The 23,617-nt window shown below is 43.1% G+C and overlaps 1 protein-coding gene across 2 annotated transcripts; it reads right to left on the bottom strand.

The window, feature by feature from the left end:
- Nucleotides 1-8,377: 8,377 nt before the first annotated feature.
- Nucleotides 8,378-9,841, bottom strand: LOC131916017 (zinc finger matrin-type protein 2). 2 transcript variants are annotated; one of them, XR_009380488.1, is made up of 2 exons: nucleotides 9,175-9,841; nucleotides 8,378-8,519 (listed from the first exon to the last, which is right to left on the bottom strand). XR_009380488.1 is itself a non-coding variant. In XM_059269320.1 (2 exons), exon 1 carries the CDS (start codon nucleotides 9,831-9,833, stop codon nucleotides 9,234-9,236), a length of 600 nt encoding a protein of 199 aa, XP_059125303.1. In that variant the 5' UTR covers nucleotides 9,834-9,841; the 3' UTR covers nucleotides 8,378-8,519; nucleotides 9,187-9,233. The 2 variants fall into 2 exon arrangements, 1 of the variants encoding a protein (XP_059125303.1); XM_059269320.1 differs by having other exon boundaries at nucleotides 9,187-9,841.
- Between the last annotated feature and the right edge of the window lie 13,776 nt (nucleotides 9,842-23,617).

Consider the following 23,617-nt stretch of genomic DNA (forward strand, 5'->3'; position numbering starts at 1 on the left):
CTGAGTGCAGGTGTCTGAGATGGTCTGCACTTGGCTGTGCTGGGGGAAGAGGTCTTTTGCTCCACCCCTTGGAATCTCTATAAATACCCTGGTGCAGAGACAGTCAGGGCCCCTTGGACTAAGTTCCAGGCTCTCTGGAGGCTATCCTTTATTGTCTGTTTATCTCCACAATCTAAATCCTTCTATCTCATATTTCCTGCTGATCACGTTTAAGAAAACCCTGGGGAGCTGTGGGGTTGGTGGGTAAATGCCCCGCAGAATGGTGCCGGAACAGGGACTAAAGAAAAAAAAAATGGGGGCGAAAGACAAAAAAAAATGGGGGCGAAAGACCAAAAAATGGGGGCGAAAGACCAAAAAATGGGGGCGAAAGACCAAAAAATGGGGGCGAAAGACCAAAAAATGGGGGCGAAAGACCAAAAGGAAAATAATAGTTTTATTCCAGAGATTTTGGTGAAATTGTGAGTCAGCTCTGCCAGGGGAAAGTGGCATGCCAGTGTTACAGAAAATATATAATTTATATATAAATATTATTGAGGGCCAGGGGTTTTATCCTCGAGAAAAAAGGAAAGCGGACTGGAAGGATGTCTGATGCTACAGTGCGAAATTCTCCTGTCAAAATTTTCTATCTTCTATCCCTTTCTCAATTTCTCAACTTCTATCTGTGAAAAATAAGTATAAGGCATAGTATAGTAATATAGTGTAGGAAAAACTTAGAAGTGTAAGATTGTGTAGAAAAATTAAGTAAGGCAACTGGACAGAAACTCAGTTTTCTAACTTTGGGAGCTATGAATGCAAACTGGGGGAAAAAAATCTTTCTTTGAGCTTTATGGGTAGTACAAAAGGTCTTCCTTGAGCTTATGGGAAAGAAAAAGTTTCCTATGGAAGCTTTTGACTTGGATCAGTTGAAATGCTAAATCCAAGCCTCAGGAGAAAGTGATTTCTGCCTGAGGCAAAAATGCGGGTGTAAGAAGTCAAAAAGTTTAAAGTTCAGAAGTTTCGGGAAAAGTTGGTTTTTCTCTCTTGGGGAAAGAAATCTTTCTCTTAAACCTATAAAGCTTTTCTTGGAAAACTTGGGGGGGGGGGCAAATAAACTCTAAAAAGCTTTAATCTTCCTCAAAAGCTCTTAAAAAAAAAAAACTTAAAAACTAAAGCCTTTAACTTTCTCAAAAAGACAAAAATTAGAATCACCTGAAGACTAGTATGGGGACCACCTGTGATTAGCTCTAAGGGAAAACAACAAACTTCTTAATACAGCAAAACCTCTCCAAGTTCTTTTTCAAGCTTTAAAAATCCTCCCTGCAATGCAGGAGGCAGGGATGGAGTTCCTAAAAACCTCTTGTAAGCTCTGTCTCTTCAAGCTAGTAAGACAGTGGGTCAAAGTCCCCTGAGGGAAACGCTTGGGAGAGTGTGGGTGAAGAGCTACAGAGCCCAATGGGGCAGGAAACTGTTTATGTGGGAAAAGCAAAAAAGCCAAGACTTCAGTTACAGCTGAGCTGAGGCATCAAGGGTTTTGTTTGTGAGTGAGCTTTGAAAAGATGCTCCTAATCCTAATGCAAAGATCCCCTGAAGCATTGCATCCTCCTTCAGACCAAAAACCCAGAGGTGACTGGCCAGCATCTCTGAGTTGGAGTGCATTTCGGGGATACTAGGGTTCCTGCAGTGGTAAACTTCCTGGAGCACAGAGCTGAGGCAGGAAGGTGCAGGACCCAGGGGAAGACTGCCAATGAACAAACAAAACTAAAGCCAGTGGGAACGGCACAGTTGTCTGCTTTCCTACAAGTCCCGGGTTGATAGGTCCACAGCTGCAAAAAGAAATCTGAAAAAAGCTTTCCTATCAGAGTAAGGACCTTCCTGGGAAAACAGTAAAGCTGAACTGTGTCTGAAGCAGTTGTGCTGCTGAGTCAGAATGCTGTCTGGGGAAAGAGCCCAGCCAGGGCAGAACAGAACTATCCAGGAGTAAAGCTTCCTTTTCTATCAGAGAAAGCATCCTTTTGAGAAAAGCTTTGTTTCAACTGACTCCTAGTGAGATGAGGGGAGTGTAGCCCTGAGGGGTGATTGCCTCTGGCATAAGCTCTGTCCTTGAGCACCCAGACAAGCAAATGCAACCCACTGGGGGACTGGGTCAGGTGAAAGGCCTGAGGGAAAAACACCTGTCCTAATGGGAGTTTAGAAATGGCAAAAACCTCCCTTGTTAGATTTTCAGTCTGTACACAAACCACACAGACCCTGAAAACAGAAACCGACAAAAAGCCCCTACCTTCAGGAGCAGGGAAAGCCGCCACTGTAGTGTCGGAAACTGTTTCTGGGGTAGAGGGGATAAACTGAGACCAAACTGGGTACTGTCAGGGAGAAAGACTCTGAAGAAACAGAAGGGACAGATTCCTCCCCAGATAATGCATGACCTGTGAAACCTGCTAAGAGTTTGGGGCAGATTGGGGGGAAGAAAGCCCCTACCTCCAAAGGCAGTTAGAGCAACAGAGCAGCCTGAGATATCTGAAGCTCTGCATCTAGGGGGAAAGGAACAAGCAAAATGAGAATAAAATCAGTGGGAGAAAATCTCTCCAAAGGAGCCATGGAAAAGCTCTGTTGTAAAAGTTTTTGTTTTTCACTGTCTGGCTAAGGCCAACACAAGCCCGAGGGAAGCTGCTATCAGAAATGCCAGCCTCAATGCGCGCTAATGAGGCAGGTGCAGTTCTGATTTGGGGGCCAGTGTCAACTGAAGGAGACACCTGTTAAAGCCAGCTGAGAAGAAAATAGAAATCGCTCAATGTCCCATAATTGAAAACTTAAAACTCTTGGTTCAAATCTCTTGTTGCAAAAGCAAAAACTTCTAAAGCAAATCCGGTAAAAGAACTGGAGGTTGACTCCAGAACCCAAAAAATATGGGAAATGGAGTCCATACGCTAGCTCTTAACAGTGAGCTGATGAAGAGAAATGCATTCTGGGAAATGCAGTATTTTAGCTAAAGATGGCGATACTGCCCAAAAACTTTTCAGCTCAGAATGTTTCTTCTCAAAGCAAGCTTGAAAGCTTAATCTTACCTCTTGAACTCACATCAGACAAAAAGCTACCAGTAAGAGCAAACAAGCCATTTTAAAATTCTTAACAGGCAAAGCAGTCCATATACTGAACATTGTGTTAGAAGAAACCTATGGGAAATTTAAAGTTCTTTGCCTCCAACGAACAGCCTGCAATGAGTGATTCCTTTGCAAATCTAGTAAGGAGACAAGGAAACAGGCATTCAAAAAAGAAATGACTGCATTATAGCTGGGAAACAAACTTCAGAAAAATCTGTCTTAAAAAAATAGTTGCTTCACCTGAAAGTTCCTTATAAGAAATCAATGTTAAATATTACAGCTGCTAATAATATCAGGAGTTAAAGCTAATGAAGTGAAAATACTAAATCCTGAAAATGCTTTTTCTCAAAGTAAGCTAATGAGGGATATGTTTCATGAAAGGACATCTATGTTCTTGACTCCTTTGAATAGTCAGTTTTCATGAAAATATTGGAACTAACAATCAAGTCAATGTTTCAACAAATTCAAGACCCTATTCCACAAAAGAAAGCTGCCAAGCTTTGTGGGCCATATTAGAGCTCACTCCAATCTTCCTGGTCCTTTAGCTGATGGTAATACAATGGCTGATAAGCTAACAAAGATAGTAGCATTATCCCAAGTGGAAATGGGTCAACAGTCACCTGCTTTTCATCATGAAAATAGTAAAAGCTTAAGAAAGCAACTCAGTCTTACCAAAGAAACAGCTGGTCAAATAGTTAAATGATGTGGGGTATGTCCAAAATATTTTCCTGTCCTTCCCTTAGGGGTAAACCCTCGACGTGTTCTTCCCAATCATCTATGGCAAATGGATGTTACTCATATTGCAGAATTTGGCAAATTAAAATGTGTACATGTGACCATTGACACTTATTCAGGATTTATAATGGCTAGTGCACAACCTGGGGAAGCTATAAAACATGCAATTATGCACTGCTTGAAGTGTTTTTCGTATATGGGTATACCAAAAATTAAAACTGATAATGGTTCTGGATATAGTAGTAAGGCACTTCAGCAATTTTATACCCAATGGGAACTTGTACATAAAACAGGTATTCCTTATAATCCTCTGGGACAAGGTGTTGTAGAAAGGGCTCATAGCAGTCTTAAATACAACTTCAAAAAATAAAAATAAAAAGAAGAAATTTACCCTCAATCACTACATAATGCATTAAATCATGCTCTTTTTGTTCTGAACTTTTTGAATATGGATGTCTATGAGCAGTCTGCCACAGAAAGATTTTGGCACAGTGGCATCCAAGTGACTTTTGCTCAAGTGAAATGGAAAGATCCCTGCTCAGGATTATGGAAGGGTCCCAATCCTGCGTTAATATGGGGTCTAGGATATGTTTTTTTCACAAGAGAATGAAGCTCCGTGGTTACCTGAGTGTCTGGTAAGGAGCATGGAACTAAGGAAAGTCAGCTCCAATGATGTTCCTATAAAGGAACCAGAATGAAAGTGGTTCAATTAGTGTTTCTGAGGTTTTGTCACTGGTTAATGCAAACAGTGAGGAAATAGTTCGGAGCTGTGCTGCTTTTGGCTTTACTAGCTTCTTTAGAAAAATACTTTATATCACCTAATAGCTGTGCAGTACTTTACAAAGAGCTTTACAGCAGCTAAATAAGGTAATTTCACTCTCAGCATGAAATGAAGTTTTTCAGTAGAACCAAAAGTACTGCTGTAATAGAAACGGTTGTCTGAACTGAAGCACTTAGGGGAGCTATTATGAATTTGGGTGAAGGGTACAGCCTCTAGTTAACAACCATTTACCACTGACAGTGCATCTCTGCCGGTTCCAGAAAGGCTGAGAGAATTCGGCAACTTTGGGGTGTGGCTTCGTCCTGAGAATGTTAGTCTCCTAGCAACAAGTATCACAACTGTATAACGACACTCACTAAATCCCAGTGTTGTGTAGCAAAGCTGACTACAAACTCTAAACTTTAGAAATAATGTATTTCCTATCTAGTTAAGAGAATCTTTCTAATAGAGATAGTGATGATGATTAAGAGCAAGAAGTAGAAAAAGATGAAAATAAGATGTGAGTTTGTAGAAATTATTCTCTTGTGAGATCTGTTAAATCTTTAGGTGTTTGCTAAGTTAGATACATGCTAATGGTAGCCCTGTAGAGTTTGCTTAATAGTTATTATGAATATAAGTGTGTAAAATAGATCTGTAAGTAAATAAGTATAAGTAATATAAATGTAATAGATAAATAACAGAACAAGCTTGTAAGAGTAAAGATGCTAGTTGTAAATGCAAGTTTAAGTAAGAAGATAGAATGAATATAAGACGAATATAGCCGGGTGGTGGTGGCGCACGCCTTTAATCCCAGCACTCGGGAGGCAGAGGCAGGCGGATCTCTGAGTTCGAGGCCAGCCTGGTCTCCAAAGCAAGTTCCAGGAAAGGCGCAAAGCTACACAGAGAAACCCTGTCTCGAAAAACCAAAAAAAAAAAAAAAAAAAAAAAAGATGAATATAAGTGAATAAGAAATATATGCTAATGTAGTTCTACAGTTTCCTTAAGGAGTATAGATAAGTAGATGTTAATGTTATGTGAGTTTGTAAAAACATGTAAATGTTGAGTGTGAGTTTATGCTTAAGCACATGTTATATGTGAGTTTGTGAAAAAGTGTAAATATGATTGTGAATCTATGCTTAATGTATATTGTGAAAGAACCCAAGACACAGAAGTGTCCTAGTAGACTGCAAAGTAGGCAGTCTGAATGGTTTCAAAAGCTCCAGAAGCCGCTAAGAAGCTAAGAATGGCAGACGCCAGAACCAGCACAAGGCATCCGCAGCTGAGATTCGTGAAAAATCAATGCAATACAGGAAAACCTGAGCTAATATCAAAAACGGTGCGGTATAGAATACTACTGTACCTAAAAAGGTCTCTGGCTTGAGAATAAAAGTTGCAGAGATGCTTGTTTTAACTAAAATTGCTAACTGCAAGAAGTTTTGGTTGTAAAACGTCTCTTCATATTTGAAAGTGAAAGCCTGATACCAAAATTTATTTTTTGAACTTAAAATAATGAGATAAAACTACAAAAATTTTTGTTAATGGATTTCTTCATATTTGGAAGGCTTGTATCAGAATTTATTTAAATTTTGGAACTTAAGAAGTTAAACGAACAATAGAGATTTCATTGCAATGGGACAATTTTGAGTTGATTTATAGTAATGACCTAGTAACTGTCTTGTGGAATTGGGTTAAAAATGGAATTGTTTAAATGAAGAAATTTATTGTTTCTATCTTGACTCAAGATGCAGTTTTGTGTATGCATATATGCTGGTGATTCATGAATTGTTCTGTGTTAAAAATGCAATTGTTTTGTGGAACTGTTTATGTAAAAATGGAATTTCTTACGGAACTGGTTTTGTGTTACAAATGGAACTGTTTAAACAGAAAAGTTTGGGTTTTCTAACTAGGCTTGAGATTTTGCTTAAATAATTATAAAGAAAAGGAAGAGTTAATATTCCTTGGTGTATTTAATTTAAAAATTTTATTTGAGTGAATTAATGTTAACTTTTGTTAGTATACCCATTTGCATTTCTTACTAAGATTACTTTAATAGTGTAAGGAGTTTGATTAAGAAACTGCTTTTGAATGTTTTGCTAAGTTTTCAAAGTGTTAATGGTTAGATTGAAATTATTGCTTTCAAATGTGGGCTTGTAGGAATTGTGAAGGTTTGGGTTTTCTTACTAGGTTTTGAGATTGTTTAAAAAAATTACAAAGAAAAGGAGGAGTCATGAGTGAATTAAGGTTGAATGTATGTTTGCAGAAATCATGTTTAACCTATTGATATTTATGCACCCTGGTTTTGTGGAGTTAGGAAATATTTAAGTTTGTGAATACATCAGAAGTTTTTCTTATGTTCTGTTAGCAAGAAAATTCAAATGATGCAATTAAGAATTAAAATTGTAAGGTAAGACGGAGAAAATTGTTAACTATATATAGCACCATATGTGTTAATTCAAATGGTTCTGTTAAGAGTTGGCATTGAGTTGTAAGACTGGGAGAATTGTGACTATGGATAGCAATATTAAGCTGTTAGTGGTAATGATGAAGCTAAGGGATTCTTTAAGTTTGTAGTTAAAGAGTTTTTGGTTTAAAGAGGGCTTGATGCAGCTAAAGCCTGCTGTAGTCACCTTGGACCTAATCAAAAAAATGCCATCTACATCCTCTACTCCCATACTGGGAGGTGTAACAGCTATGGAGATTGCTGTAAGCCATTAATAATGAGTTATTTTTTTATATATTAAGAAAGGGGGACTTGTGGCTTTACCCAGCAGGTCCGCATAGAGGATGATTAGGACCACGGGCCTGAGTGCAGGTGTCTGGGATGGTCTGCACTTGGCTATTCTGGGGGGAGGTCTTTTGCTCTGCCCCTTGGCATCTCTATAAATACCCTGGTGCAGAGACAGTCAGGGCCCCTCGGAATAGGTTCCAGGCCTTCTGGACGCTATCCTTTATTTTCTGTTTATCTCCACAATCTAAATCCTTCTTTTTTTTTTTTTTTTTTTTTTTTTTTTTTAAAAAGATTTATTTATTATATATACAGAAGAGGGTGCCAGATCTTATTACAAATGGTTGTGAGCCACCATGTGGTTGCTGGGAATTGAACTCAGGACCTCTGGAAGAGCAGTCAGTGCTCTTAACCTCTGAGCCATCTCTCCAGCCCATGGGGGGGGGGGATGTTTTTTTGACCAGTCTATGTACTGTAGTTCACAAGTTATACCACAGTGGCAAAGTTTCTTAGTCATTTCCAATGGGAGAGCCATTTACTCATTTCCAGGGAACAAAGATATTTTCAGTTGTCAAAAATTGGATGGAAGGGAGTGCTACTGACATCTACTAAGTGGAGGCCAGGGATGCTGCTTAACATCCTATAGTGCAGTCCTGGCCAGGCATGGAGGCACAAAACTTTAATCCCAGCACTGAAGAGGCTGAGGCAGGTGGATCTCTGAGTTCAAGGCCAGCCAAGTGAGACTCTGTCTCAAAAATACAAAACAAAAACCTCAAAGACTTACCTAGCTCATCAACAGTGCCAAGACTGAGTAACCCAGTGCCTGCCCAACTGCAGACAGGTTCAACCCTGAGCTCTTCTGCTAAGATCAGAGGATGCTAAAATTACAGGAGGCTAAACTCTTTTGTTCAGACTCTCAAGGGCACAGATCCTATTAGCAGAGGGGAAAACTCACACTGAGGAAACCTATACTGTGTGTGGGGGGGGGGGGAGTTCAAATTAAAGGGAAAGGCTCTATATGGAAATCCTTAGAGCAGGAACTTGCGGGACAGGGAATGATATGAAAATGTTCCCAACAAATGTGAAACAGGCCCAGTCAGTGTCATTTATTGTACACGTTGAACAGTGTCTGAGAACCAAGGTCCCCCAGAGTTTGTTTGGTTTTAGGGTTCTTTTGTCTTGTTTTCATTCTTTTTTGCATCAAACAGGTTCTTCCAAGAACCTGTTCCCGAGGAAGACAAAAAGAGAAATCCTCAGTGAAGTGAAACAGAAGAAACAAGGTTAAAAACTCACCAGACACAAGCCACACCAAACACTCATCCATTTAATTTCCTGTTACATGCACCGAGGAAACCAAGAACATTAGGCCCCAGGGCAGCAATGCTCTGAGATTCTAGCTCAGACATATCATGCACACATACCCACACACACGTTGACCCAGGCAGAAGTCACATGCATGCACAGGTGGCTAGAGAACCGCTGGGCAGGATGGGAGGAGGAGCTGGCCAAGGCTATGCCAGACAACCCTTCTGTTGCAGGCAGAAGAAGATTAAAGATTAAAACAAAAGCAGAACACAGGAAAAAGGAGGATGTTCAGACAAGAGGTTGGACAGATGAAGAGGGAAAGATGCAGGGGAATTTGGGGAAAGCAGCCTCAAAGAGGGAGGTCTTTCTTTATTGGGAACACAGATGGGCAGAGGTTCTGTGACTCCAGTAATATACTGTGGCTGACAGAATCTGCCACAGCATCACCTCTACATCCTGTGCCCTCTTCCCAACGTAGAGGGAAACCACAAAAACCCACCCTCCACCCCTGCCCATTAACACTCTTAAGGACTTTCTCCAGTACCCAAAAAAGAAATGACACCCCACCCCACCTCAACACACACTCAAAGTTAGGTCCAGTATAGGCCAGAGTTAGGCCCAAGAGAATGCCTCAGTAACTCTTCTTGGCGGAGCCAAAGCCAGAGAAGCCCATCACAGCTGCCATCTCGTCATCCTCCTCAAACGTCAAGTCCTCCTCAGCCCTCCTTTTCTTCTCCTTCTGCTTCTCTTTCTTGTATGCTTTAGCCTTTTCCTCCTCTTCTCTCAGTTCCTTCATCCTTTCCTCAAAATCATAATCTTTCTGCTTCTCTTCCATCTTCTTCTTGTTGACCTCAAAACGTTTCTTTACCTGATCCAGAGTGGAGCGTTCCACACGCATAGACATACCCAGGTTTCGCTGATGTTTCTTTCCATTAATGTGGTCCAGGAAGTTGATGGAGTCCTTCACCACACAGTCACAGACATTGCAGTAGTAGCCTCCCATTTCAGACTGTGGGGTTGTCTTGGTAATGACGATTGTCTTCCCAAGCTTGGACTCCAAGTCCACCTTGTAGTCTCTGTGCCGAAGAAGCTCCCGCTTGACGGGCTGCACTGGTTTTCCATCCTTCTTTTCTCTCTCTTCTGTGAGTCTCTTCTCCGCGAGTTTCTCGTATTCATCTTTGTCCCACTTTCGGCGAAAGTCCAAGTTTTTTGTCCCGCTGCCCGACGCCATCTTCACAGCGAAGTCCTAAATCCTTCTATATCCTATTTCCTGCTGATCACACTCAAGAAAACTCTGGGGAGCTGTGGGGTTGGTGGGTAAATGCCCCGCAGCAGCCATCCTCACAAAAAGACCCCAGAGTGGGATTTTCCCCTCTCACCTGCATGTTTCCTCCTGGGCTTCCTTCCCTTCCACAGAATCGGGGAACCAGAGCTCTCTGTGTCCTGATGGGTGTAGCAGAGCCTGGAGTGTGGAGAGGAGAGCTGCCTTCACTCCTCTGGCTTCTGGAAGTCTGAGACCATGTGGAGATCCATCTCCTTATATAGATCTTGGGTGTGACTGAATCAGACCCACCCCACATAGGTGTGTGCTGTGGATCAAAACAGGATAAATAATAGTTTCTAGTTGTATCCCGGAGGCTGAGGCAGGATTGTCCAGAATTGCAGTAAAGCCTGGGCTAAGGAGAGACCCTCTGACAATTTAAAAAAAAAAAAACAAAACCCAAAGACCTAAAACAGGATTGATAAGCTAATTACTGCTTCCATCATATGTGCTGAGCTCTTTCACATAGGCTGGTATTTGTGTGATAACTAAGAAGGGCCGGCAGGTGATCGCACTTGCCTTTAATACTAGCACTTGGGAGGCAGGAGCAGGCAGATCTCTGAGTTCAAGGCCAGTTCGCTCTACAGAGTGTTTCAGGACAGACTCCAAAGCCACAGAGAATCCCAGTCTCAGGGGTGCGGGGAGGGAGGGGGGGAGGTTAGGATGGGAATTTTTAAAACTCACTTTAAAGCTAATAATCACTCTATGAAACTGTAGTAAATCCATAATAATTGGAGCAATGGAATGTGGCCAACTTCTTACCTAAGGGCAATGAAAAGAAAGAGTATGGCTGGACTGTGGATAGGGCTGGTGGTGGCTTGCAGTGAAGGCCATCGGAGACGCAGGTGGCCTACAGTGGAGCAGTGGACCTGCAGACCTGACCAGGTGTTTGAAAATAGAGGGCCCTACTTCTTGTATTGTCAGATGAAGATGGGTGGAAGAATTTGAGCAAAAAGCGGCTGAAAACAGCAGGTTGGGGTGGAGGCAACTCTAAAGAATGAAGAGGAAGGAGGTGATGATGGAGAGAAAAGCTGGAGGTCATGGACAGAGGTGGAGAAATGGAGCAAACAGTCAGGTCTCCAATAAACAGCTCAGGTACAAGCTGTAGACCCAACATGCCTGGAGGTCATGCAAAGCACTGCTAACTAATGTCCAGGACAAAGAGCAGAAGATGCACAGTTCCCTCCCAGAAGGCTGGTGCCAAACTTGTGAATCTTGGAGATTCAAGTGATGCAGAAGAAGTGTGAACTGGGTTCTCAGTTTTCATTACAATGCTGTGCAAATACCTCGAAATAAAAATGGGTCCTACTGTGATGGTGCATGCCTTTAATCTTAGTATCTGGGAGGCAGAGGCAGGCAGATCTCTGTGGATTAATGTCCATTTTGATACATATAGAGCAAGTTTCAGGTGAATTAGGGCTACACTGTCAGACTCTATATCAAAAACAAAACCTCAAGTGCTGTAGGGATTACACACGAGTTAAGAGGACTTGTTGTTCTTCCAGAGGAGCTGGGCTAGGTGCTCTAGAATATGCATTTTTGCACACAATCCTCTAACTCCCAAAAGAGAGGACTCCATACCCATTCTGTAGTCTGAGAGCACCAGGAACCAGGCTTCTCTGTAATCAGTTAGGAAATGAGTATTACTAACTATAATCAGTTATGAAAAGATTATCGAGGTTTGCCCTGAAGTGCTTTCATTGACTTTGGTTGCCAAGGATGGCTGTCCTGTTATAGGGCTTGAGTTCTAACTTCTTCACATGGTTCCTTGCACAGCATGTGGGTCTAGAGGTGAGCAGAGATCCCACACCACTGAGGTCACATGAGCAATTCAAGGTCATTCCATACTGAGGAAGAGAGGGTCAGCCTAGGGTCCCTGGAACCGTGTTACCAATGGAAGAAGCGCAGGAGCAGATGCACCTCCCCTTTGAGTAGTTCACACCCACTCTTCCCCATTGACTTCCTTATTCTGGGGCTGACAACCATATTAAATTCTCACTAAACTCCAACTCTGCTGTCCTGTATGAACCAATGGTTTTTCTTGTCGGTACCATAGGACACATGTGTGGACTTCTGGCTGTAATCTCAGCAACTAGGAAGTTAGGGAGGTGAGGCAGATGTTGAGGGTTATCCTTGACTACAAAAAGGATTTTATGAAAGCTGGGATACATGAGATATTGATTCAAAAATCTCAAACCACGAAGTCCAACAAAAGAGCTTTTCTCTCTTTGAAAATTAATGAGATGAGTCCCTGTTTAAGGTAGTAAGCCATGTTTCCCCCCAGTTTCCTTTGCATTAAAGTGAGCACCATGGTGACCACTTCATCAGATCTGCTAGAAGAAGCAGTGGATTGTTTCTGGAGAACAGGGAAGGACTTAGGTCACAGATGCCAGGCTGTAAGTGCACTCGGGAAATGAAAGAAACAGGGCTTGGTGGCCAGGCCCACATGCAGTGTGGCCTCCCTGCTCCACTATTCCTGCTCTTTTCAAAGGTCATGCTTTCCTGTCATCCCCCACCCAGTCTCCTGCAGGGCTTCTTTTCTCTTTCTGCCTCTTGGTGAAGATGTTGCCAGGCTCCACTTCCCCAAATATTAGGGATTAACGACCATTTTAGAAGTGTTTTTATTGGGAAAATACAAGGTTAAAAAAAAAAACTGTTTTAGGTTTTCAACCTGAATTTAGGTCTTGTGAAGATATTTAAAATATTAAATTATTAGGGCATGGCAGCCCATGACTTAATTACCATCCTTTGGTTGGAAGGATGTGAAGGAGGGAGGGGATCAGTGAGATCACTGGGACACATTGGTCTGAAAAGGGAGTTTCAGGATTTCCAGGACTAGGAAAAGACATGCTGACTCAAAGAAATTTAAACTAGGTGACCTTATTTTAACTTAGTTTCTATGATGTTTTCAATTGAGAATAGGTCTTGTTCTGTGCCCATAATTTTCTAATATCTTCTATCTGTCTTACTATCGGTCTGTCCTGGCTGGATGAGGGCCTATACCAACATGAGGTCCTGTCAGCAGGCAGCAGGTCTGAACCAAGTGGAGATGGATTCACGTGCACAACTGCAGCCTTTTGATCCCATGGTCCTAAACACTACCGATGATTTCTAGGACAACCTGGTGTACAGGGCTGGTGGCCGGCAGAGAAGGCAGTTGGGACTGCAGGTGGGCTCCAGTGAAGGAGAGGGCCTGGAGACATGTCACGTGCTTGCAAATGCTGGGGCCTCATTCTTGGCCTTGGAGATAAAGAATCTGAGCAAAGAGAGGCTGAATAGAGAGGATTGTAGTGGAGGCAACCATAAAAAATGAAGATGATCATGAAGGGAGAAGCTTAGGTATTGGAGGAGGAGGGGATGTAGAAAACATGTTGGGTGCAAACTCCTTCTGCTGCAGGAGTTCTTGAGGAAACTCCAGAACACATGAGGCCTGGGCTGTGCAAAGCACTGCTCACCTTGGAAAGTACCACAAAGAGCAGAGGAATGCACAGCTCCCTTTCCCCAAGATGATGCCAAGCGTGTGAGATACAAGAAGGATATGGGATGCAGGACAAGTGGGAACTGTATCCTACAGTTCTCTTCACAGAGCTTCGCAAATATATCCAAATGAGAATCTGGCTTGTTATGGTAGCACATGACTTGAATCCCTGCATTCTGGAGACATGGGCAAGAATGACCAAGGATGAAAATGGCAGGAGCACAGGTCTATGGATAGAGGTTGCCCTGGTGAGAGAGGAGACCCCATGCCAGGAGTCAGATGGAGAGAGATGGGAGAGGGCAAGTCTCAGGGCAGCAGGGAATGAACCTCAGATTACAATCCATAGCCCCTCTTTACTTATGGACCCCACTCAAGAGACAAGGACAAGAAAGGAGAGCATGACTTCAGGGATATTTATTGACTTTATTGACTTTTACATATTCCTCTGTTAGGAGGTAGAAAAAGAAGCCTAAACCCAATGTGCTGCACAGTCCTGAGGTTTTCAGAAAAGAAACAAAAAATCTCCACTAATCTTCATTGAGAAACTGGGTATTAATCAGAGGTTGACCACAGCTGCTGATGCTGGAGGCCACAGAGTCCTGGATCACAGGCAGGTAGTAGGTGTGGAGCTGAGGATGGACAGCAGTGCTTCTGTTCTCCCATCTGAGAAAGGGGGAATCTCCCTGGGACATGACAGGCAATGGGTTACTTTAAAGCTGTCCAGAAGGACCAGGGATGCCGTGATCCCCAGGCCGGTCCCTGAAAGTTTGAGGGTTCTCGGGAGGCAGGTGGTTACCAAACCCTTCCCTGTAGAGAGGACCTGAGGGAGAAGAAATGGAGAGAGTTAATAAGCATGGCACCCTCACTCTCCCAGAATCATGCTAAGCCATGGTCTGTCTGTCCTGAGTATCTTGGTCCACCCAGAACATGTCCAATTTCCACTCCCCTGGGGTGACAGAGGAAGGTAGAGAGAGAGGACAGGTGTTTGTGTTCACCATGTGCAATAGTGGCCCCTGGGAATGGGGGTTCCCTCTCGACTCTGCTCTGCTCTATGCTCATGAAGGGCAGCCCAGCCCATGCTGCCCTCTAGAGGAATTGGCTGGAAAATGCAGAAGAGACTAACATGGGGATTGACCCAGGATGCTGTCTGTACAGGTCTTCTGAGAAAGGAGAAAACAAGGGTATGGTGTCTCCTCTCCCATTGCACAGTCTCCTGTGCAGATTCTGCAGGGTCAGCAGCAGGTCCACACAGCTTTCCCAGCTCTTCTTCAGGCCCCAGTGCCCACTGAGTCGCTGGTAAAGAGCCCAGCTCTTCTGGCAGATCTTCCTGCCTGGGTGCCCAATGATCCCTTCAACTACTTTCCACTCCTGCAGGAAGATCCTGATTTCAGACTCAGACCATGGGTGTCTACAGGAAGGACCTGCAAGGGAAGGAAGGACGTGATGAGTGCCATTGATGCCATGCACGGCACATCTCAACTCTTGTAGGGACCCTTCCTGCACATTGAGAGAAGCCAAGATGGGACTCTTTCAGTTTTCAAGAGGTCAGGAGCCCTTGCTTTCAAGGCCAGGCTTACCATCTGCCCTGTTCTTTACACCAAGGAGTTCACTTGCTTGCAAGTGTAGCTGCCTTCAGTTGTAGAAAATAGATTGCAGAACAGAAAGGACTCTCAGGGGACAAGTGCTGCCTGGGGACATTGTCCCTGCATAGACTCAACCCATCTGCCTCCTGGAGAGACTCTCACAAAACCCTGAGACTTTGGGTCTCTTGCAAGAAGGGCAGAAACTGGGAGCACTGAGAACAAAACATCCTTGACACAGCTGTCCATACCTGAGATCCTTCCTGAGCTCCCCTGTCCGAGAGTTAAGACCAAAATCTTCACCATAGCTATTCTTAACTCAGGATTGCCTTTGAATACCTGAGGGACTTTGTCCTCACTGCTTCTGATGCTGTCTCATACAGAATGTTTTGGTGTTCCTCAAACTTTCAATGTGCTCTGCTTCTCTCTGTTCAGAAGTGAATAAGCAAAATGTTAAACTGTTTTCACGCATCAAGAATCTCTGCCTCCTGCTTGGGAGTGGATTCAGGATTCAGCCTCTTGCAGCATGAGCAAACAATGGGCCCTTCCTTCCCCATCTCCAGATGCTGGATCCTTGTCACCTAAGGGGAAACCATTACTGTGAAGAGTAACCAGGCAAAGCCTCTAGTGAATATTGTAGACTCCCACTGTTAAAGGGAACATTCAAAGACAGAAGTACCTCTCCTCTGAGAGGACCTCACCCACTGTGTCCTTCTCACTCTCTTCCCAAACTCCTTTCTGTTATCCAAGGGATAGAAAACCCCTATCAATATCTCATGAGTCCCAGCTCTGTTTCAAGCACATTATGGTCTCAGAAGAACTCTGATCAAATAACTGTTGTTCTAGTATCACACAACAAGGGTGCTTGGCATGGGGCTACTATCCCAGCCCTTCCATGAGAGGTGAAGGCCAGTTCAGGAGTTCAGCCGCAATCTTGGCTGTAGAGTGTCCTGTAGGCTGTCCTGTAGGCAAGCATTGAACCACTCAGATGCTGCCTTAACAAAGAAAAACCTAGAGAGCCACCAAGGAGATGGAAGGGGCTGGCTTCTGTACCTCTGCAAATTGGAGCATGGTTTCAAGTTCAAGGAAGTTCACCATGTCTTCCCAAGTTCCTGAATCAGAGGCAGGAAGCAGGTGTGAAACTGAGGACAGACAGCAGTGATTCTGGGTTTCCCATCTGAGAAATGGGGAATCTTCCTGGCACATCATAGGCAATGGGTTACCTTGATGCTGTGCAGAAGGACCAGGAATGTCATGATCCCCAGGCTGGTCCCTGGAAGGTTGAGGGTTCACAGGAGTCAGGTGGCTACCTTACTCTTCACGGTGGAGAGAACCTGAGAGAGAGAGAAGAAACATTAACATTGCACCCTCGCTCTGCGAGGATCGTGCTAAGCAATGGTCGGTCTGTCCTGTGTATATTGGTCAACCCAGAACATGTCCAATTTCCACTCCCCTGTGGTGACAGAGGAGGTAGACGAACACAGAGGACAGATGTTTGTTTTCACCATGTGCAATCCTGACCCCTGCGAATGAGGGGGTTCCCTCCAGACTGTGCTCTGCTCTGTGCTCATGAAGGGCAGCCCAGTCCATGCTACCCTCTACAGGAATTGGTGTGGGAAATGCAGAAGAGACTAACATGGGAGTGGCCCAGGATGCTGTACAGGTCTCCTGAGAAAGGAGAAAACAAGGGTATGGTGTCTCCTCTCCCACTGCACAGTCTCCTGTGCAGATTCTGCAGGGTCAGCAGCAGGTCCACACAGCTTTCCCAGCTCTCTTCAGGCTCTGATGCTCATTGAGTCTCTGGTAAAGAGCCCAGCTCTTCTGGTAGATCTTGCAGCCTGGTTGCCCAGTGATACTTTCCACTACTTTCCACTCCTGCATGAAGACCCTGATTTCATAATCAGGCCATGGGTGTCTAAGGAAGGACCTGCAAGGGAAGGAAGGAGGTGATGAGTGCCTTTGATGCCATGCACAGTCACATGGCAACATTTCTAGGGACCCTTCCTGCACACTGAGAGAAGCCAAGAGTGGCCTCATTCACTTCTCATTATGATTAGGAACCCTTGCTCCCAAGCCCAGGCTTACCATCCACCCTGCTCTTCATACTGAGGAGTCCACTTGCCTGCAAGTGTAGCTCCCTTCATGTGTAGAAAATACATTGCAGAACAGAAAGGGCTCTCAGGGGACAAGTGTTTCCTGGGGACATTGTCCCTGCATATATTCAACCCACAGCTACCCACACATGAGGTCCTGCCTGAGCTCGCGTGTCTCAGAGGAAAGAAATACTATGGTGGAAGATTTTGGTCTTAACTCAGGGTTGCCTCTGAATACCTGAGGGCCTTTGTCCTCCCTGTTTCCGACGCCATCTTCCTGAAGACTCGTTGCTGTTCCTCAAACTTTCAATGTGCTCTGCTTCTCTCTGTTCAGAAGTGAATAAGGAGAGTGTTAACCACTGTTTTCAGGCATCAAGAATCTGCCTCCTGGTGGGGAGTGGATTCAAGATCCAGCCTCTTGCAGCTTGAGCAAACATTGGACCCTTCCTTCCACATCTCCAGATGCTGGATCCTTGTCACCTAAGGAGAAACCTAGGCAGTGATGAGTAATCAGACAAAGCCTCCAGTGAATATTGTAGACTCCCACTGCTGAAGGAATCATTCAAAGACAGAAGCAGCTCTCCTTTGAGAGGACTTCACCCACTCTGTCCAGCTCACTCTCTTCCCAAACTCCTTTCTGTTATCCAAGGGATAGAAAATCACTATCAGAATCTCCTAGTGTGTCCCAGCTCTGCTTCACACACATTAAGGTCTCAGAAGAACTCTGATCAAGTAACTGTTGTTCTAGTATCACACAACAAGGGTGCTTGGCACGGGGCTACTATGCCAGCCCTTCCATGAGAGTTGAAGCCCAGTTCAGAAGTTCAGGGTCATTTTGGCTCTACAGTGGCCTGTGGAGTAGCTTTAAACCACTCAGATGCTGCCTTAAAGGTAAAAACTTAGAGACCCCAAGGACACGGAGGGTGCTGACTTCTGTACCTCTGTAAACTGGGGGCATGGGTTCAGGTTCCAGGTAGTTCACCGTGTATTGCCAAGTTTCCTTGGCTGTACAATGAACACAGTGCCAATACTTTCCAGGAGACTTGCTGTGACGACCCAGTGAGTCATATTCGCATGGGAAGGAGACACAAGCCAGAGACACCGTTTGTGGGCTATAAAATTTCTGAGAGGAATAGAAAGACAAATACACAAGCCATCCCCCAGAGAACACCAGACCGTTTGTGGGCTATAAAATTTCTGAGAGGAATAGAAAGACAAATATACAAGCCATCCCCCAAAGAACACCAGACCGGATCCCCTCATCCCCCAGATCGCCTACCTGCATTGTCTTCAGCATTCGGTTGTGCTGCATAGAGTCTTGGGAGTCTTGGGACGTGGATTCTCTGCATCCTGGTGGGTGCTACAGAGTCTGGGTTGTGGAGGTAGAGGAGTGCGTACTTCTCTTGTCTTCTGGGGTCTGAGAACCAGGTGGAGAGTTGGGCCTTTATAAATCTCTTGGATGAGATTGAATCAGACACGCCCTATGTGGGTGTGGCATGTAGGCTGGATCAGAGCTTAAGCAGGAGCCTTTCATCCTCTCTCAGGAGGCTGAGGCAGGATTTCCCAGATTTCTGGAACTCTTCAGCTACTTAGCAAGACCCAGGCTCAAGAGAAAATATCCAAGAGAGAACGTCCACTATTCAAATTTCATTTTTGAACCAGGGTCTTTTTCCATGGTCGTGGCTATCCTGGAACTCACTATTCAGAGGCAACTGTCCAGGCACTTTCTCCCCTTCCAGAGTGCTTGAATTAATGGAGTGGGCCACTGTGACTGCTTGATTTAATAATTGAACACATTTGCTAAATATCCTGAATTCATCTAGAATTTGATTGAAACCAGGAGATAGGGGCTAAAGAGATGGCTCAGAGGTTAAGAGCACTGACTGCTCTTCCAGAGGTCCTGACTTCCGTTCCCAGCACCCACATGGTGGCTCACAACCATCTGTAATGAGATCTGGTGCCCTCTGTTAAAAAAAAAAAAAAAAAGACCCCAGGAGACATGCAGAATGTTTTCAGTGAGTGATTTTGTAACTTAGAAGCCTCTATAAGATTGTAGCTAATCCATAATTATGGGGTTTTGGGGGCTGGTGCCTGGCAACTTCACCGAGGGCACAAAGAGCAAAAGGATACAGTGGATGACAGGGGGACGGCAGCACAGCCTGGCCTGTGGAAAAGGCATTCGTGGTGGCAGAGTGGAGACTTCTGTAAGGAAGGAAGGGCACTGTGAGTCTGCCAACTCTGGCCCTGACGTTCCAGCCCTGCTGTCTTTTGTCTTGTTTCATCTCAGTCCTGGTGACAGCCCCAATGTCTGTGTTTTGAACCCGTCCCCACTCGCCGTCATCGCTCCTTCCAGCTGCTGTGACGGGAGGTCTTGCTACCCTGTTCAGTTTATTGTAGATGAAACTCAGGGAGAGCATGGGTGACTGACTTGTACAGTGACCAAGGTCATGAATTTTCAAGTGTTGGGGAAAGATGTAAATTTAAAAAATTCTTCCATTTGTTGTTGGCTTTTCTTGGCTTGAGTTTACAGAGACAGTATCTCATATGACCCCAGTGTTCCCACAACCCATTCTGTAGGCAAAGACGACCATCCACTTCTATCCCCTCATACAACTTTATAGATGGAATTCTAAACAGTCTTATTAAATAAGAAACACAGAGCTAAATAAAGAGTTAAAAGCCCAAGAGGTCAGAGCACTAGTGAATAGCCTTTAGCTTACCAGCCACTGCTGTCCTTCCCCTGAGAAAAGAGACCTACTTCCTGTGTGTCTGTATTTTTTATTGACTTACTGTTCTGCCTTGTCACTGGTACTACACCCAACCACATGACTCCTTTGTCTCTTCCTGTCTATACACACCTCCAGGTCTCTATGGTTGGTACTTGGATTAAAGGCGTGTGTCACCAAGCCGGCTATGTCCTTGAACACAGACTATGCCTGCCATGTGATCAGATTAAGGGCATGTGCTACCACTGACAGACTTCTACTGAATGGCTTGCTATTAGCTCTGACTCTCAGGCAACTTTGTTTGTTAACATACAAATAAAACCATACTTTAGCACAAATATCACCATATTTACCCCTTCTAATAAAAAGAAAAAAGGAAAAAAGTTATAACTCATATAAGAAAACTATATACAAAAAGTACAATAACTATATATAATATATACAAGCAATAAATACCTAAACAATGTCTAGTCCATTTGCATTTGACAAACTTGGAGAAAATAATTCCATTATTTATCCTATTTTGGTAAGCCCAAAATGAACCTGATTCAGTTTCTATCCTAACTTATATTACTAACAGAACTATTTTATAATGACTTTCAAATTTATACACTTACACCTCTTTAGTGAGTTTCTTTTCTAAAATTCTTAAAGAAAACTATATAACTATAACTATCTAATCTTTAACTAACTATAACTATAACTATCTAATCTTCAGCTATAACTATAACTATCTAATCTTCAGCTATAACTATAACTATCTAATCTTCAGCTATAACTATAACTATCTAATATTCAACTCTCTGAGACCCAAGAAGGAAATAATTTTACCTAATAAAACAAGAAGTGCAAACAAGCGACTTCCAAAACAATGTGGGTTGACAGAAACAGCCAGCTGCCTGGAGAGTCACTGGAGGTTTCTCCACAGCGTTGGGGCATCATCTTCAGCCTATAGGCTTAGTGTATCTGACAGACTCATTTGTGAAGTAGGATGTACACAATCCCAACAATTCCACCTCACATTTGGTGAGAATAGTCCATGTATCAGAAACACCTGAATTCCACTAGTATCCTGTCATGATTCAGGATTTTAAATTCTGGAAATTGTTGATGTTTTTTGAATTCAGCTGTCCATTCTTCTTGGCTTGTGTGTGTGGCTTCATCTCGGTATCCCATACTTCTCTGAATCCCATTTTTCTCAGCTTATGGGTGGCTTCAACTTTTATTAAATGCCAGTCTACCATTGAGAGGTTAGACTCCATCAGCTTAGTTACTCTTCCAAGAATGACTGTTTCAGTTTCTGTTCCACTGCACAGCAGAAGCCATCAGTCCAATGCCAGTTCAGCTGCCTTAGAAGAAAAGGGCACTGTACCTTTTCTGGATTGCAAAGGCCACTTCAGGGATGGTGCCATATTGTCCTGGCCTCAGAGGATGCCTGTTGCTAAAGCCACAACCACACTTGTTTTGGCAGGAATCGGTAGTCCTTTGTTTCATATCCTGTCTGTCCATTTTGTCCTGTTTGTCAGCAGTCGATTCGAGGATACTTTGTTGTCCAGTGGCTAACGTTTGCCACAATGAAAGTTAACTCCATATGCAGTTTCTTCAATGTCCATATCTTCTGTGAAGTAGATTGGTACTGCCAGGAGCAGACATGTCTCATAGAAAATTTTTCTCTTTTTATGACTAAGTTATTAAAACATTTTAAATGCAATATTCTGTAGATCTCTGAAGGGTTTGAAGATGACCTGTCTATCTAAAATATATCTGCTCGATCTTGAAAACATACCTAATGACTACAAGTTCAATTGTAATGTCTAACTACTATCATTTCTTTATATCCTAATAGTTGGTAATAATAACAATCAAGGATTAGCAAATTGCATTACATTGTTAAATGAACGGTATAAGTACAATATCTTGAACAAGATTAGAAATATACATATGGCATTTTCTAACAATGTCAATCTCAGTATATATAATTTGTATACAATATATAAAAATCCTATCCAATGTAAAGTATTTAAAACTAGTAACTGTCTTTTAAAAGTAGATTCAATAATCTATCTTATGTATATCGTATCCATATCTTCTCTTTATTTTTCTGAGTAGATTCCATAATTTACCCTCTATTCTATCATTTCCATATATCATTAAAAAAAAACAAGAACTTTAAATCAAATCTCCTTTGCTTAGCCCTTTTCCTAACCCTTAACTACTTATAATCAACCCTCCTAAACAATGAAAATTATCCCAGACCCAAAACCCATTAAAAGACCAAAAACCACCCACCCCACCCCACCTCTTGGGGAATGTGGGCATCATGTTCCTAAAATTGCTTCCCGCTGGATATGGGCGAAGGTACCCTTATTTTGAAAAGAAAAATTTTGGATTAATTGTCTACTCTGTGCATAACGCCAAAGTTCAAGGCGAGGTAGTACCAGAAAAACTCCAGCTATAAATGGTGCCCAACGGGTTGGCAAGACTTTCCACCTAAAACCTGAGAAAAAAGATTCTAAAATGGAGCTAAAAACAGTTCCCAGTTGTCTCTCTCAAGTTAGCGGTGGCCTGTGTGTTGAGCTACTCTATGGCGGCTTCCTGGCGTGCGTGCAGGCTTGACCTATGCTATCTTACACAGAAGTGTCTCCAAGCTGTGCACTATGCTGTGTGTTGGATATAGTTCTTGCTAGTTAAAAAAAAAGAGGCTTCTGAGCTACATGCTGCTTTGATAGAAGCATAGACCCATTGTTTCTGAGAGTTGATGGCTCCCAGAGCTGGCAGTAAATGAACCATGTTGGGAAGCTGAGGTGGGCAGAGCCACCAGCCACAGTGGCCCTTTTGGTCTTACAAATGCTGCAGTTTAAAGCAATAGTTACACAATAAGACAGATTCAGATGAAACAAGACTTTAAATGGTTTACAATGTGTGTAAAAATGTACATAGGCTTAAAAGACAGAAAAAGGAATATGTGCAGTTATATAAAGAAATACATAGTTTAAAAAAGTCTTTAAAGAGACAGTAAAGGTAGTATAAAAAAAATAAGCCACATAAAGATGGATATTATACAGAGAATCTGGGTTGTGTTGTCTTTGAGATTTTTAACTGCAGAAAAACATTTAATGGTAAAAGCTGTTGAGTTAAGCCAATATGTATATTATAAAGATAACTTGACTTCAGAATTTGGATGTAAGGATATGTTGCTTTGGAAAGGAGGCTCTGCTTTTGTCTCCACAGAAAGCCAGAGGCTATGGATTTGTTCCAGATTAAGATACATCAGGTTTGACCAGCCACGATCCCCTGAAAGGTCTCCAATGACACCATGGCCCAGATGATCCAATATCCAGAACAATTTCAAGGTGACTAGGTGAGACAATACAGCCTCACGGACTACTCCATAATCCTAAAATTTTCTTTGTGTCCCCATAAGATACAGCGCCCCCCTCCAGCAGGAAGTAGTAAGAGAAGCTACGCCCAAATTCCCAAATATACCAAGCTGGCTTTGGAGATGGAATTGGCTCACTCCTTTTCTAAACTCAAGTATATTGCCAATAAAAAAAGGTTGTAAGATTCTTGTGTCCCATATCAGAAAGGCCTTCTGGTGTGGGACAGAGGAAAACCAATATTCTTATAAATGCAATCTCTTTCTAAAGAAAAAGATTGGATAGTATAGATAATGATAGGATAAAAGGGTAGATTGTTGAATATAGCAAATATAGCTTCCTTCACGTGTAGAAAATACATTGCAGAACAGAAAGGGCTGTCAGGGCACAAGTGTTTCCTGGGGACATTGTTCCTACATAGACTCAAGCCACAGCTGTCC

This window comes from Peromyscus eremicus, chromosome 8a, assembly GCF_949786415.1.
Source record: "Peromyscus eremicus chromosome 8a, PerEre_H2_v1, whole genome shotgun sequence".
Lineage (NCBI taxonomy): Eukaryota > Metazoa > Chordata > Mammalia > Rodentia > Cricetidae > Peromyscus > Peromyscus eremicus.